The sequence below is a fragment of the Mustela erminea genome, chromosome 16 (assembly GCF_009829155.1).
Source record: "Mustela erminea isolate mMusErm1 chromosome 16, mMusErm1.Pri, whole genome shotgun sequence".
Taxonomy (NCBI): Eukaryota; Metazoa; Chordata; class Mammalia; order Carnivora; family Mustelidae; genus Mustela; species Mustela erminea.
The window spans coordinates 8,306,091-8,323,740 of NC_045629.1; the positions used below are offsets into that span (position 1 = coordinate 8,306,091).

At 36.3% G+C, this 17,650-nt stretch overlaps 1 protein-coding gene across 1 annotated transcript in view; it reads left to right on the forward strand.

Moving 5' to 3' along the window:
• RP1 (RP1 axonemal microtubule associated) overlaps nt 1–17,650 on the forward strand; it is a 357,923-nt gene that overhangs the window by 198,855 nt on the left and 141,418 nt on the right. The window contains exon 16 of the mRNA XM_032316308.1: nt 9,097–9,274. Within this exon, the coding sequence (XP_032172199.1) occupies nt 9,097–9,274 (178 nt within the window). The remainder of the gene's footprint in view (nt 1–9,096; nt 9,275–17,650) is intronic.

Below are 17,650 nucleotides of genomic sequence, written 5' to 3' on the forward strand. Positions count from 1 at the left end.
GAGGGGGAAGCAGGCTCCCTGCTGAGCAGAGAGCCCAATGTGGGGCTGGATCCCAGGACCCTGAGATCATGACCCGAGCCAATGGCAGAGGCTTTACCCCAGTGAGCCACCCAGGTGCCCCTGTGTATCTGCATTTCTAATAAGTTCTCAGCTGTTGTTGATGATGTTGGTCTGCATACCACACTTTGAAAACCAAGGCTCTAGAAAGTCCCAGCTCAACAATATTTCCTTACTGCTTCTTTTGGCACCCAAATGTCTACCAACAGAAACCCTGTATTTTGAGTAAGGAAATAATTTTCAATTCTAAATATTAGGGATTCTTCTTTAACATCTTTTTTTATTATGTTCAGTTAGGCTGCATAGAGTATAACATAAGTTTTTGATGCAGTGTTCAATGATCCATTAGTTGTGTATAATACCCAGTGCTGTGTTTCTTTAACATCTTGACTTAAGATGGGATATGGAAGGCAACCAACATAACACCTTTAATATAGCAGGATTCTTTTATGGGTTGAAGGGCATATAAAAGGGCATATAAAATTACACATTTATTTGACTGTTACTGCTCTGTTCCTCTGTTCTTGTTTGAAACAATTTAGTTTAAACCTTACCTTTTAGATAAACTCAGGGCTGCCTCCTCTCCCTTTTTCCCTTACCAGTTTGACATATAGTTATATTGGAGAGTTTGCCTTAGCTTCTGGGGATGAGGAGAGAAAAAGACTTAAGCCATTTATCATTCTTTGGGCCCCTGTCTTTGTTGTAGACTGGCAAGTCTGTGTATGGTGAGCTGCATTGATGTTCAGAGTGCAAAAGAGAAAAGCACATGCACATACACATAATTAGCATCCTTGATTGTTTCACAGGAGCTATATCTCAGATTGATTCATCCATGGGCTATATCCCATTTCACAGAAGTCGAATCCATGCTTAACAGACAAAGTGTAATATTATGGTCTCTAAACTGGTACATGAACTAATTAAGATTAGAAAAAGGTAACATTACTACTATGGTCATACTAATTGAGAGTATGATTTTATCTAGTGCTCAGTCATACTATAGGAGGAGCATCAGGAAGTAGCTTTCCCTTCCTATCACCAGTATCCACAAAGTATACAAGCCTTTCTCTTCTGAGACTCATGGAAGTGTTCAGAACCATGAGACAGATACTACATCACTGCATTACACATTTTTTGGAGTATGTGTGTCTTGAAGTTGCTAGGGAGAATTTGTGGCAGTGAAGATAAATGACTCTCCAAAGTAGAAGATGAGCCAGCATTGGAAACTTCTATCTTCTCTAGATATCAACCAAGAGGACAGCTCATTGCTTGGTCACCTTCCATTTAGTTGCCTCATACTTAAGTTGGATGGTGATTTTCATGGTTTTTCTATTCTTTCTTTCCAGTGTGTGTGAGCCCTGTCTTTTCCATCTCTTTCCCAGTGTGCTGCGTATCTTGTCCTTCCAAGTGAGAACATTTTTTCTGAAAGTATATAGCAGAATCTTGAATCTCTCTGCCTTACACTAAGTACTCATGCTTTTTTCTTCCTTTTCTTCTCGTTTGTACTATGAGTGACTCATCTCTATCTGATTAGACTGAGGAAATGGAAGAAGTTCTTGGTATTCAATTGAAAAGATTTGGTGCACACAGGAAGATGGGCAGAAACTTACAGATTAATATGTAGAAGTATTATTCTGTCACAGAGAAACTATGGGAATGCTAATTCTTCAGATGAAGGAGCTAACTGTGAGCCTGGTTACATAACTTTTCCAGAACCCAGCAACCAGTATCAGAGCCATGAGTCCACCTGGGTCAGTCTATCTCCTAAGCCCCTGTTTTGAAGGATTCATGATACCCAGATGGAAAAGCTGGGTTGACTCCCATGAGGAGACCAGAGTCCCTATACACAGAGGGGAGGTCATTCTCAACACAAAAACAAAGTTTTCTTCAGCAGTTTTCCTAGAACCCATTTTGTTGATAGCTTGTTGGATAAGTGATTGAGTCTGAAATTGTATCCTCTCAGCCTGTACTGTGCATCAGCAGTAGGAACCTCCTTTCTTTTCCCTCCCTGAGGGACTTGTTGGCATGAAAAGCTAAATTCAGAATTCCTCGTGCTCTTTGGAACTGAGACAGCCAATCATGTATTCAAGTTTCAAATCCAGTATCACTTCTTAAAGGCATTTCATAACTTGAAAAAACAACAACAGCAACAACAAACCAGCGCATTTGTTCTATTTGTTTTAGGGTGGAGATAGCCAAAATGCGGAGCCCCGTGAGATCTCTTGACAAAGGTGAAGGAACATAAGTGGTTTGATTACATGGAATTTGATATTTAGAACATTTAAAGAAGAAGTTCAGGCCATTTCAGAGCATAACACGGAGATTCTCAAGGCCTTTTTGGCATGTCACATCTTGATTGCATGTCATTTAACCAGAGGGTTAAGGACATTCCTTTTAGGTCATGCCCCTGTGAGGCAACCCATGAGTATGAAGCAGAAGGTGAATGGAAAGGAGACTAGTAAGGGGGAGAAGGTCTGAAAGGAAGATCAAGGAGAAAAGGAGCCTTGGGGGTCCATGATGGGGATAAGGCATTGCTGGCCATGTTATCAAGATGCCATTCTTCTGCTTGGATCCAGTCTCCCACCCCCCACCACAGCAATGGGCCATGACCTCCAATTCTGTGTCTTGCTGGAATAGCCAGAGCACTAAGAGGAACTAGGGGCTCAGATCACAGCTGTGTACCATCTAAGAAATATTTCAGTGTTTAAAAATGACCATGGCTCTACCAGTGTGTACCAGTTCAATATAACCCCCCCCCAAAACCCTAACAGATAAAGTGTAAAGTGTGTGCAATACTTGAAGGCTGCAGAAGAAAGCTTGGTAAAAATTGGGGCAGCCGGGTGGCTCAGTCAGCTAAGTTTCCTGTCTGACTCTTGGCTTCAGCTCAGGTCATGATTTCAGGGTTGTGAGATCAAGCCTCACATTAGGGCCTGCATAGGGCATGGAGCCTGTGAAAAATTCTCTCCTTCTCCCTCTGCCCCTTCCCTGCTAAAAAAGAAAGTAAAAATTACCAGTTAAGGTATGACTCTGGAGGTCTTCCTAGCCTATGACATACTTACAGATCTTTTACTTTTGTTTACTTGCCTCCAAAATCAAAGCTCAAACATTTTGTAGAGTTCTTTAGCTTCCTGGTGTTTCTGTTAGAAATTCCAAGCTTGTTCTTGCAAATACTATTACATTGGAAAGTTATTGTTAAAAGATTTGAAAATTTAAAGAGACTTTACATGAAGCCAGGGGCTCCTGAATACTTTGTAAATCCTATAAAAATGTGCACTATTCTTGCCAAAGGTGAATTTCATGATAATTTTAACAAGATCAGCAAAGAAAGAAAAGAGAGAAGGACTAATATTTTTGAGTATATATGTGTAGCAAAGGCTGGATGAAACCTCTTATGTTTGTAATGCCATCCCTTAACCCCTAAGCCCATACAGAAAAACAAATAATAAGGTAAGAAGACAAAAATAACATGTCTCATCCCAAACTGTTCCATGTAAATGAACTAATCAATCATGCCTTTTATGTAGTTACTAAAAGAATGTCTAAGGTTGAAGAGTTTCTATTCTAGATTTAATACTTTTATCCATTAGGCACAGTCCAGATCAATCCTATTCTAGCTTTTCTTTGGAACTGGCCCCTTGGCTGTGGTCTGCCTCACACAGTCAGCATCAAGGTCCCATAGGGCTCTTCCTGTGGAGCCCACATATCCACTTGTTTTGTGTATACCAGACTCAATTAATTAGCTGAGGGTTGGAGGACTCTGAGACTACCACTTAATGATATTTACCATTTAAACAACATTGATATTTAATCTTTACTTTGCTACTTTTGTAGATAAGAGCCTCCTATAAATTTCATAATTTGTGTTTTACTTCTGCTATTTCCATTGTAGTGTTTCCTTTATACTTTGTTTAGTGACTCATTGATGTGGTTGTCTGACTTGGATTTTTTGCTCTTAAGATATTGTGTTAATGCATAAAAATCAGGCATATATATTTTTTTCACCTTCACTGTATCTGACCAGAAATCATTAGACTGGAATAACATTACTCTTGAAAAGAGAATGGTAATAATTATCTTAGATATTCTCCTTTATTAGCTAGCCTTCTTTATTTAGTTAACCTCTCCATGTATTTAGAGGTTATGGTAAGGCTTGTTTACAATTTCCAGAAGGTTTAAGATGCATTTGAAGGTAAATGGTAATGCATGCTCATGTTATTATACCTTAAAAACCTAGTAGTGCCTCAGTCCAGGTAGCTACTCAACAAATGTTCATTGTATAGGTTGAATTGAATTGAATAAAAGCATTAATGATTCCAATGTATCTGCCACTATATATTTAAAAACTTTTCTTACAGACAAACATGCCTCATACCAATGTTTAAATCAGGTGATGCTGATCTTTGTCTTTGTTACTATGTCTTTGTTACTATGATACTGTTAAGCTGTAGGAGTAAATCAGTTTAATAGATGTTGATTTAGTAAAAATTCAAGTTAGCAACAAACATTATGCAGTTCACTGGGGACAACTGTGAAGTTTAATTAAAGAAAGATAAACAAGCCTCAAAACATGGGTGGAAATCATCACTAAGAATCAATGTAAAGGAAAAAGAGATGTAAGAATTGTAGGAAAAACAAGCTAAAAAGTGATCGGGGTACCAAAGAAAGACACACATATTGACATACCCCACATTAGCAGGATCCTTGCTCATGGGCAAGAGTTTAGTTTGCAGAAACTAGGAAAGACTCTCTCATTACAAATTTCTTTAATTTTGCCTTTTTTCTACACATGCCCATAATAAAAAGTTCAAGATAATTTGTATTTTTAAGAAGTTGTATAGATGGGCCAGGTACACAAGCCTAGACGAGAGGCTAAAAAGTATAAAATTCAGTAAAAGACTTACTTCATTTCATGTAATAATGATAAATCATGCTTTTAGTGGGTCTATGTCCCTGGACTGTGAATTTCATAGTTCTGGGATGGGTAGAGTGGACTAGAGTTGGATATTTCCCTTCTTCCATGTTATTTAGTCTCAGATAAAATCCAAAAATGTTTTATATAATTAACTAATTTTTCCTGTGGGCAGTTCTTGTTAAGAAGAAAAAAGTGCTATGGTATATTTCAAAATGGTTCATTTCCCCTCCCCCTACCAGAAGCACAAGGAAATTCTCTGATACTCACTGTGGGACACTGGTTGAGCTCTTGAAGATAAAGTGATAAAAATATAAGGGCCTGTTTATGAGAGTACTAACTCTCAGATTTGTCCTCACTGAGGCTCAATTGAACATGAATTATAGTTCAAGTTTTGTACACAGGCATGGTTCCCTCATTAGTTTCTGTTTGTGAGTCTTTGCTCTGTTAAGCTGTGACTTTTCTGTATTTTCCTGTCTGTCTTTCTATTCTTGGGGGCAGAAATTCACTTGTATCTACTTCTCTTACAGATCTAAATGGAATGGTTGATTTTTCAGTCTGTTTAGCTTTTTTTTTTATTATTTTTTATTTTTTTTATTAAGATGGAATAGGAAGTTCTTACATGCAGAACTGGAAAGTGAGAGTTGAAATCATGTTTTACTTAAAAATTTTTGAAGAGACTTTTAAAAAAGTTGTAAGATAAATTATTTTCTTTGAGTTTTCTAGAAAATGATCTCACAGTTTACTATTTATTATAGTTGGGTATTCATTCTTTCTGATGGCTGCATAATATTCCATTATATGTATATGGACCATATCTTCTTTACCCATTCATCTGTTGAAGGGCATCTTGGTTCTTTCCACAGTGGCCATTGCAGCTGTGAACATTGGGGTACATATGGCCATTCTTTCCATGAAATCTGTATCTTTCAATAAAGCTTGGTCTTGCAAAGTTCTGAGTTCTTATTTGGTATAAATTTCTTAAAACCCTTATATTTGGAAACTCAAAGTTGAGTGAAGATTTATTTGTTCTGTGCTGGATTCTACTTGTCCATGACACAATGAGCATACTGATACAGTAGATAGGAGAATTTTGTAACAATTATCAATGAAAATATATTGGTTTAATAGTCAACAAATATCCTCACTTTTAGTTAGTGTTTGTCATGATCTAGGCATAGGGGGAATGGGTCTGAAGTTTGAGAAGTAACTATGGAACTAAAATTTGAGTGAAATTTGATAGGTATTATTGTGGACTGATGAGGGGGTCTTAATGGCTGATTGAATATGGTGATGGTGAAAATAAAAATTAAAAAACACAGCAAACAAGGAATAGAGGAGAATTTTTCTCAATTTGGTGAAGAATATCTATAGAAAACATACAGCTAATGTCATACAAATAGTGAGAAACTGGGTGTTTTCCCCCCGAGATTGGAATAAAGCAAGGACATCCACTCTCACCACTCCTATGTAGTATTGAGTTGGAAGTCCTGGCTAATTCAATAAAACAAGAGAAGGTAACAACCTGTATACAGATTAGAAAGGAAGAAATAAAATGGTCTTTGTTTGCAGATGACATGAATGTTTATGTAAAAATTCCTCAAAGAATCAACAAAAAGCTCCAGAACTAATAAGTGATTATAGCAAGCCTGCAGTATACAAGATTAATATCAAAAAGTCAATTGATTTCTTAAATACTATCAATGAACAATTAAGGTTTGAAATTAAAAATGCAACAGGAGTTACGTTAGCACCAGAAGAAGAAGAAATGCTTAGGAATAAATCTAACAATATATATGTAAGATCTGTGTGTGGAAACCTATAAAACTCTGATGAAAAACATCAAGTAGACATTAAATTAATGGACAAATATTCCATATTCATGGATTGGAAACATTGTTTATCCTTCCCAGCTTGGTCAATAGATTCAACATAATCTCAATCAAAATATCAACAAGATATTTTGTGGTATCAACAAACTGATTCTAAAGTTTATGTGGAAGGCAAAAGAACCAGAATAGCCAACAAAATACTGAGGAAGAAAAAAGTTAGAGGCCTGATACTACTCAACTTCAAGACTTACTGTAGAGCTGAAATACTCAAGACAGTGGGTATTGGTTGAAGTATAGATCAATGGAATACAGCAATAGACCCACATAAATATAGTCACTTTATCTTTGATAAAGGAGCAAAGGCATTTCAGTGGAGAAAGGACAGGCTTTTCAGGATTCTGGACAGAAAAATGATATTTGTTAAAAATTAAGGAAATATCAATAAGGTACTAGTTGTGTCAACATTTGTTCATTAATTGTAACAAATGTATCATAATAATGTAATATGTTGATAGGAAAAAGTAAGTGCAGATATCTGGGGAAGCCCTGTACTGTCTTCTCTATTTTTCTGTAAATCAAAAACTGTTGTAAAATATAAATTCTATTCTAAGAAATAATAATTAAAGGGAGCTCCAAAGGTGAACACTTGAAGAATAGGCGAGAATTAAGATTCTCCTAATCATTGCTACCCCCCCGCCCCCGCAAAGTGTTATGTAACTGATTGGGTAGATAATGAATATTAGAGGGGCATTAAAGGAGCATTAAAGGAATTATCTGAAGATAATTTAAGATCTATCTCTATCACTCCTATAATTAAAATCCTTCAGTGGCTCCCATGGTCTTAGATAAGGCCAGACTTTCTAAGTCGCATACGAACTGATTTGGATAGTTCATACTAACTTTCTGGATTCACTTTCCAGCTCTTTTGCTCAAGAACGTCAAGAAGCCTGGTCATATACACACCATACTGTTTATTGCCTCTTGGCCTTTGTTCATGCTGCCCTATGCATGAAATTCTCTACCTCCATCTGTCACTTCCTTCTACTAAACTTAGTTCCTATTTAGCACTTAGGTTCACCTTTTCCAAAAAGCCCTTCCTGTTTCTCCTGAGTTTGGTTCCTTTTTTTCCCTCTCTAAACCCAAGGAGTGTATTTCTACCCTATTGGCCTTATATATTATTATTAGTTTAGTAGTAGTAGTAGTAGTATTACTATATATGGATATGTACTCTACTTGGCTGTGAACAGAGCCAGAGTTTTATTGAATCATATTTATATTGGAGAAAGAAACAGACAACAGACATTTGGTTCTCACCTAAAAGAAGCTCACCTACAAGGCTAGGGATCAGAATATAATTGTCTTTCACAAAGAAAAAAATAGTTGCATTGAAAATTTTAATTCATTTTCACAAAACTTATATTTTAGAACCCCCAAATCTTATTAGAAAAAATTTAAAGCCCTAAAAGGTAAAAAATGTGAATTATTTTCTAATATTAGATGATACATGCCTTTAAAAGGGGGAGAGATGATTTTGATGATCTGAAGGGTATGTAGATTATGCCTAAGCACTTAATTCTTGAATGTTTTGTTACACAGTCTTTGAGTAATTTATGTGAAGTCTATTTATTGGTAAAAATTCAGTTCAAGGGGTTTGCTCCAGTGGCTTAGTTAACATCTGCCTTTGGCTTAGGTCATGATCTCCTGGACCTGGGGATGAGCCCTGCTTGTCTGGCTCCCTGCTCAGCAGGAAGCCAGCTTCTCCCTCTTCCCTGGCCACCTCCCACCCCACGACTTATGCACACAGACTCTTTCTCTCTCTCAAATAAATAAATAAAATCTTTAAGAAATTTTAATTCAGAAAATGTGGAATAGCACAGTAGATTGGTGTGTGTTTAAATGTAAATGGACTTATGGTGAGAATTGCCTTCTTTTTCATTATCTTAGAGTATTTTTCAAAAGGAAAATTTCACATTTTAGTATTCTCTTTTTACCTATACATGTTATTAACTCTGAAATGAAATACAAGCATACCCTGCACTCTCTTTAGCTGAAGCTCCTCTGTTACTTAGAGCCTTTTGTCCAGGGCAGGGCATACACCCTTGCCTCAGCTGAACACATGGTCTCTGTTTCCGGATCTTATGGAACAGAGTGAAGTGCATAGTGCAATATATGTAAAAAGGTTCTGTATTTGTCATGAGGATTTGAAAATGAGGCAAAATTATATCTTGTGAAGTGACTGGTTTTAAATTCTGCCCTTTGGTGTTTACTTATGTTTATGCAATATTATATTGATCACAGGGTACAGGAGATACTGACTGTCATTTTAAAATTAAGAAGAACTTGGAAAATGCATCTATAAGCCTGGAATCCATGAAAAGCCCAGGATTGTTTGTTGGACTTCAGCCAGATGGACAGGCAAAACCAGTTATTTATACTAAGAATGGGAATGTTTTCTTCTATCCGCAGGTCATCAAATGTATGTTTACTTTAAGATACTTCCATTTTGGTTTGCTTTGTGATGCTTTTGTGTCTGACAATTTAATCACATTTTTACTAAGCCAATCTCTGCTATTAGCCTTTTTTGTTGTTATTTAGAAGGAGTGAAAAAGATTATGAAGATCATTTATCCCAGTTTTTCAGATGTTTATGTTAGACATAGAGTTTTTACTATATTAAGCTCCTTTATAGTTTCAAAATTTGTGCATTTGTATATGTGTGTGTACGTGTGTATATTTTGTTATTTAATGATATCTCCATATACACTGTGAGGGGGATGGGACTATTGGAAATATTCTCAGTTTCACTGCTATTAATTTTTAATGCTAGCAATGTAAAATGATATAGAAAAACAATCATTATAAATGGGATTTGAATTGAAAATAGGATTTGGAAAAAAAAAGTATAAATAGGACAGAAATGTGAATATTTTGAAACTTATTTCTCTCATATCTAAGATCAGATTCTCCAGCCAATTGTAGTGAGGATCTGTAGGCTATTTAAACAGTTTAAGCTTAGAATGTATTTTTGCTTAAACACAAAGGTTAGTGAGATGACTTGATAGTGTTCTTAAATTATCTGCAAATTTAGCTTGTTATTTAATTTTTGACTGATGTAGTTGCATGGACTTTGGCTTAATCAAAATCTAGATGACTTTCTTAGTCTCTTATTTAACTTCTCTTTGCTTATTAAAATCTACCTGTACTTCATATATATAACATTATATATATCCATATATATAATATCCTACATATATATAATATCATATATTATGTATTTGTGTGTATATGTGTGTGTGTGTGTGTATATATTTATATATAAATATAAATATATATATATATATATTCCTACTGAAGATAGTTTAAATAAGAGCTTGATTTAACATGATGATATATCTGGCCTTGTTCTTTGTGCTATCTGCCTCAATTCCTTCTCAGTCTTTAGGTGCCATATTTAAAATTGTGCAAATTGTTGGATTAGTACACCTTAACTTACTGCCATCCATACCACCACTCCCTCCACCCTCTGATTTTCCACAGACTGGCACAGAGTGGCACTCCTACTCAACAAAGTGGGTATGCCATCTGTCTCCGGCGCGCTGCAGGGAAACAGATGACTCGAGAGCAGGAAGACACAGGGTGGAGTAGAAGAAAAAGCTGTGAGAAATAGCTATCAGGGGACAGCAACCATGCTGGAAAAGCACAGGGAGAAAGGAGAACTAATACAAAGGAAGGAACAATGAAGAAAAGAGGAGAAAGCAGAGATAACAATAATTAGGAAAAAAAGTTGAGTAGAAAAGAATAATTTGTGGCAATACATAAGAGAGAAATAATAAAAGGCCATGTTTGTGACCTCAGGTATTAGTACCAAGAGAAAAGAAGTCATGGATAATTTGAGTTTTCTTCTCTTTTTGCCAGCTGTATGATCCTAGTTAAACCAAGTAACATTAGAGAGCTTTGGTTTCTGTGTCTGTGTAACTGGTGTAACATTGATACCTGCCTGCTTGACTTATTTCACTTCTTCACTGCCAATTTGGATACCTTTTATTTCTCTTTGTTGTCTGATTGCTGTCTGTTGCTAGGACTTCTAAGACTATGTTGAACAAGAGTGGTGAGAGTGGGCATCCTTGTTGTCTTCCTGATCTCAACGGGAAGGCTGTGAGCTTTTTCCCATTGAGGATGATATTTGCTGTGGGTTTTTTCATAGATAGATTTTATGAAGTTCAGGAATGTTCCCTCTATCCCTATACTTTGAAACATTTTAATCAGGAACAGATGTTGGATTTTGTCAAATGCTTTTTCTGCATCAATTGAGAGGACCATGTGGTTCTTCTCTCTAATCTTATTGATTTGTTCTATCACATTGAAACCCAGGGATGAATCCCACTTGGTCGTGGTGGATACCTGCCCGATCTCACCAGTAGAGCTGGTGGGGATCAAGCAAGTAAATGCATATGAAAGTTCTTATTTCAGTCATAATACCCAACATTTGTTGGCAGATATTTTATGCCAGACATGAGAAACATGGGTTCTATCATTTATTCTCACTTTGGAAGATAGATAAATTACTTCTTACAGTCTTTTGAAACTTCACTATAATTATTCGATAGTGTGTTTTAAAAAAAGAATTGAATATCCCCAGTGATTGTGAATTAATTTTTGAAAGCTTATAGCCAGTAGGCCTGAGACTAAGTCTTCTAATGCGAGATTGATAGATGTCATTATTCAAATAATTTCTTTTTCCCCTTATTATTTTTATTATATAAATAATGCATGTAATTGTGGAAAATTTTGAAAATATACTCATGTGGAAATCTGTTTAGAGATAAGAACTATTTACATTTTTATGTATTTTTTTCACGACTTCTTTTTTGAAAGTGTGTTTTGTATGTATTTATCTACCTTCTTTTCTATACTAAAAGTATATATATATATATTTTTTAAATTTATTTATTTATTTAAGAGTGGGAGAGAGCACAAGCAGGGGAGTGGCACAGGGAGAAGAAGAAGCAGGCTTCCTTGGAGCAAGAAGCCTGATGTGAGACTTGATCCCAGGACCCTGGGATCATGACCTAGACCCAAGGCACACACTTAATAGACTGAGCCACTCAGGCCCCCTAAAAGCACATTTTTAACAAAATATAAGGCTTCCATCCTTATATATTTTATATATTTATATATTTTATATATTTTTGTTTATATAAAACAACATTATATGCTTTTTTACTTAAAAAAACAAATGATTTTCATCAATACTCATAGATTTACACCATCTTTTCAATTGAGTTTTATTAATTCATTTGCCACAAATTATTTAATCAATCCTTTAATGTTGGCTATTTTATTGTGGATTTTTTGGTTATTATTAACAATGTTGGATGATCATTCAGGTACTTATGTATTTTTACACTGGTCTGAATTTTTTTTCTAGCATAAGTGAAAGTGTTCCCTCAATTTCAAAACAATAGACTTCTTAAATCCGAATGTCCCATAGTTATTCTAGCAGTCCCAGAAATGAGAAGTGTATTTTGGCACTGGCTGTTAATTCTATGAGGAATTGCCTAGAGGCTTCTATTTGTCCTGGCTATAGAGAGGTTCCTCTTGCTCTGACTTTTGGCTATCATTTATCAGTCTGAGATCTTATAAATTGTCCTTATTAGATGAAACTTCCTGTGATCAACAAGCTATTCCTATATGGATTAACCCATGAGAATAATCATGGAATTTTGTCTGGTAGTTAGATTATGGAAGTTCCAAGTGAGTCCTAGACATTCGTTGCAAGTATCTCTTTCACTTAAAAACAACGAATGGGAAGATTTTCAAACATACGGTAAAGCTAGACCTCCATCTCTATAAAGATTGCTGTCCTTGAAGGACTTATTCCAAAGGATTACAGACTTTCCAATTAAAAGGAAAATTAAAATTCTTAGCTCCATACCTTCTCACTGATTATTTTCAATCTGTAAAAATGACTACAATACCACATTGCATTGATGAGATGTTTTAGCCCAGTACATTATACATGGCTCTTTATGTATCTTGTCATTGTATGAGAATTCAAGAGCCTGGATAGAAACATGGTAAAGTGAGGGGTAATGGATTCATGGATTCAGTAGGAAGAAGCAGTTAATAGAATTAAAGGCAGAGAACTCGTTTTGTAGGACATAATATTAATATATATCAAGACACTTGCTGATAGGGCCTTCAAGCAAGAATCCTTGGAACATTACTACAAGTCAGCTGAACTTCTGTGGCATTGGCTGACATATTCAGGGTTCAGGTTATCTTGTGGTAGTGTGTTCTATGTTACCTGTTAGTATTCTCAGAATCTTGGAAAAAGCTGACAATGAAAGTTTGCCTAGTAATTCTCTCTCCTTGCTGTTGTAGACACCCAGACTGAAATTCTGGGTGATATAGGGACTCTTCATCACCAGTATTATCAATGTCAACATTTGTACAGAAGTAGACTGTTCCAAGAAATGTTAACCCTACATATATTATTGCTAAATATACTGAAGCAACTTCCCATTTTAATGCTGGAAATATTGCTTTGGAAACTTTATTGAAGGATCATGAATCCTAGGAATTCTGAGGAAAGGCATGGAAGCACTAACATTTATCCAAAATACACTGTCTAGGAATACATACCCATTTTCACAAGACATGTGCCATGATGTTAAAGTAATCCATGTATATACCACTTGCCCTTTGGTTTCCGCATCAGGTTTGTATTTTCCCTACCCAGGCCTGTAATGAAAAGTATAGCTGCAGAATTGGTTGCAATAATTCCTTTATGGGATTTATTTTGACTCTAGGTAATCATTAGGTCGTGCACATTTCAACAAAAGAAAGCACAAAGAATGGCTGCTGTACAAAGGCTCATATTTGCTGTATGTATATGCACTTTTGAAAATTCAGTTTTTTTTTTAAATTTTTTATTTTTTATAAACATATATTTTTATCCCCAGGGGTACAGGTCTGTGAATCACCAGGTTTACACACTTCACAGCACTCACCAAAGCACATACCCTCCCCAATGTCCATAATCCCACCCCCTTCTCCCAAACCCCCTCCCCCCAGCAACCCTCAGTTTGTTTTGTGAGATTAAGAGTCACTTATGGTTTGTCTCCCTCCCAATCCCATCTTGTTTCATTGATTCTTCTCCTACCCACTTAAGCCCCCATGTTGCATCACCACTTCCTCATATCAGGGAGATCATATGATAGTTGTCTTTCTCTGCTTGAGTTATTTCGCTAAGCATGATACGCTCTAGTTCCATCCATGTTGTCGCAAATGGCAAGATTTCATTTCTTTTGACTATGGAAAGAACCTAGATGTCCATCAACAGATGAATGGATCAAGAAGATGTGGTATATATACACAATGGAATACTATGCAGCCATCGAAAATTCAGTTTTTGTGGCTGTCTTCTTTCACCTACATTTTCTCTTACTTTTCTGGGTAGTACTGAATTTCCTGCCAGATCAGGTAAACAAAGGTGTAATGAAAGATTTAGAGAACAGTGTAAGATAATAGAAAATATATTGATCTCTGCCACCCATCCCCTACTCTGGTTCCTACACAGACCTCCTAAAACCCTTATAAATTCCTAAGTGATAAGAGCATGACAAGCGTCTTTTGTTCTAATGAGGTGACTCTAGGTAGCCCCGTGGAAGACTAAGCCATGATTCAAAGCTTAGTATTTTTAACTCTATCCCTCCATCCTTCAGAGACAGGAGAAAACCTGGACATAGAGTTAAAAATTGATCATGACTGTGAGGAAGCCTCCATAAAATCTCAATAGTATGGGGTTTTGGGAGCTTCCAGGTTAGTGAAAACATTACATACTGTGAGGTGAGGTACCCCAACTCAATGAGGACAGAAGTGTCTATACTCAGGGCTCTCATAGACCTCGCTTTGTGTGTCTCTTATCTGACTGTTATTAATATGCTTTGTTATGTCCTTTAATAAACAAACTGACAGACATAAGTATTTCCTTGAGTTCTGTGAGCTGCCCCAGCAAATTAATCAAACTTCAAGAAGGGTTGTGGGAATCTTCGATTTATAGCTGATTGGTCAGAAGAACAGTTAATAACTTGGACTTGGGATTAGCATCTGAAGAGAGAGATGGTCTTGTGGAACTGAGCCCTTTACCTGTGGGGTCTGATGCTATCTCCAGGTAAATAGTGTCAGAATTGAATTAGATTTTAAGACATCCAGCTAGTGCTGCAGAGCTGTTTGGTTTGGCAAAAGTTCCTACACATTTGGCGATCAGAAGTGTCAGAAGTGAAGTATTCTCTGTGAAAACAAAGGAAACACAGGAGGAAAGAAAGAATAGGTTTTTCTAACTCAAACACATAAAAATGTCTTGCTAAAGCAGGATTTGTCTTTGAGCTATCTGAATTTGTTGACACTCTTCTTCCAAACCTTTCCATTTAAAGTATGTCAAACTCTTGAACCAGATATTGAGCAGAAAACTAACAGGTTATTGGGTCATGTTATTTCTCATAACAGTGAAAAATAAGTCACCAAAATGGATTTTTCAGTAAGTTCGGACTGCTTATAATCTTGTGTGATGTCTATGAGAACTTAACATCTTATATGATATTCAGTTGAGAGAATATAACCCAACGTCTTTTGAAACTTTGCTAATGTTGGCTTTCTGGTGACTAGCATGGACTTTAAATACTCCCCTGAGGTCCCTCCTGTCTACTGAGTAACAAGCTATCTTGCAGTATTTGTTGAAGCTTACCTGATCATTGAGTGCTAAACAGTACAGTTGGTTCCCATGATATCCCTGGGATACAGTGCAATGCCTGGCTCAGCGTAGGTTCTTGAACAAATGAATGATGTAGCATAAAGTGACTGGGAGCTCATGTTAGGAATGTTTGGGTTTTATTTTCATGTGCTAACAGTATGTCCCTAATTAATTTGATTAACCTCTCTCTTGTCATCTGTGAGAATAAAAGCATTGCATTATAGTAAGAACTTTTACTGTGAATCTGTGAACCTTTTGAAATTGAGTAAACATATTTTGAGTAAATAAATTGTGGGCAGATATACATAAATGTGCAGTTGAAATGGGAAGAAACTCATGGCCTTTAGTTTGTGAAGAGCAGCAGGATGTTTACTTAAAATTTTATAGTAGTTCCCAAAATCACTTCATTGTTTTTAGAATCTTGTCTAACCAGACTACACACACACACACACACACACACACACACACACACACACAATAAGTTGAACCTGCCCAATACCGAGAATAGCAAAAAATATCCCCATAAAACTGTTGAGAATTTTCAGTTTGTATTTCAATACAGATATAGAGTAACTTGGTTCCATAGGTTTTGTTTTGTTTTGTTTTAAACAACATTAACTTTTCTTCATGGTTTTCAGGAAGGTACAGTTGAAATTTTCAGGCACCCTTAGCAACAAAGGGACTTGCATAGGGGAAAAGATCATTAGCAAAAAAGGGACTTGGGTAGGGGAAGAGATCATTTTAGGAAGAGCATAGTAAGGTTGCATTTCAGGAGACTTCAGTAGAGATCTTTCTGTGGGGAAGTTACCTATTGTCCCCAAGTGTGTACCCGTGAATCATGGTTCTGGTATCCTTAGATGCAACGGCACTTGATATAAGTGTCTTTATACGCTGGTTGGTGTGGCAAGGCTCACAATCACATGGAGTTCACTACTCTGCCCTGCCTGGGATGACACAATCTTGTTGACTGGGTTCACCTACCAAACAGTGAGAGCCTTCAAAGTACAGCAGGATGGAGAGGCAAGGATATTTCACTCATAGGCTGAAACCAGGCTACCAGTTATCCATATCCTGCTTAGGACTCTTGTTAGCTGTGTGCTCTGACAGCACTTGTATCAAATGTCCATTTTCTATAAAATGAAAATGAAGGGTGCCTTAAATCAGGGCTGATGTGTGAATTACATGAGTTAATATATATAAAATGCTTCTAATAGTGTCTGGTGTTCAGTCAGTGCTATACAAGCACTATACAAGTATTTGTGGTTATGATTATTAAAGAACGGAAGAGTTCTCATGGTGAAATTTTTTTTCAGCAAGATTTTTTGAAGACTTTATTTATTTATTTATTTAAAGAATTTATTTATTTATTTGACAGCGAGAGACACAACAATAGAGGAAACACAAGGTGGGGAGTGGGAGAGGGAGAAGCAGGCTTCTCACCACATAGGGAGCCTGATGCGGGGCTTGATCTCAGGACCCTGGGATCACGACCTGAGTCAAAGGCAGACGCTTAATGACTGGTTGACCCAGGTGCCCCCTTTTAAAGACTTTTTAAAGAGTAGTTAAATGTTCACAGAAAAATTGAGGGGAAGCCCATTTATCTCCTGCCCCACAAATGCATAGCCTTCCCCACCAAAATTCCCCAGTAGGTGGTACATTTATTATAATTGATGAGCCTACATTGAAACATCATTATTATTTAGAGTTTATATCTGACATTTTGATTCGATCTTAGTATTGCACATTCCATGGATTTGGACAAATGCATAATGGCATATATCCATCAGTCTGATATCTAAAAGAATATTTTAATTGACCTAAAAATCCTTACATTAATTAATTTTTGAGTGTTGAACCAGCCTCACATATCTGAGATAAATCCCATTTGGTCTTATTATATTAATCTTTTTATAGATTGTTGGACTCAATTTACTAATATTATTTTGAGAATATTTGTGTCTATGTTCATCAGAAGTTTTGGTTTATAGTTTTTTTCTTGCAATGTCTTTGTATGGTTTTTGGTATTAGGGCAAAACTGACCTCCTAGAATGAGTTAGAAAATATTCCCTCTTTTTCTATCCTCTGAAAGAGATTGTAG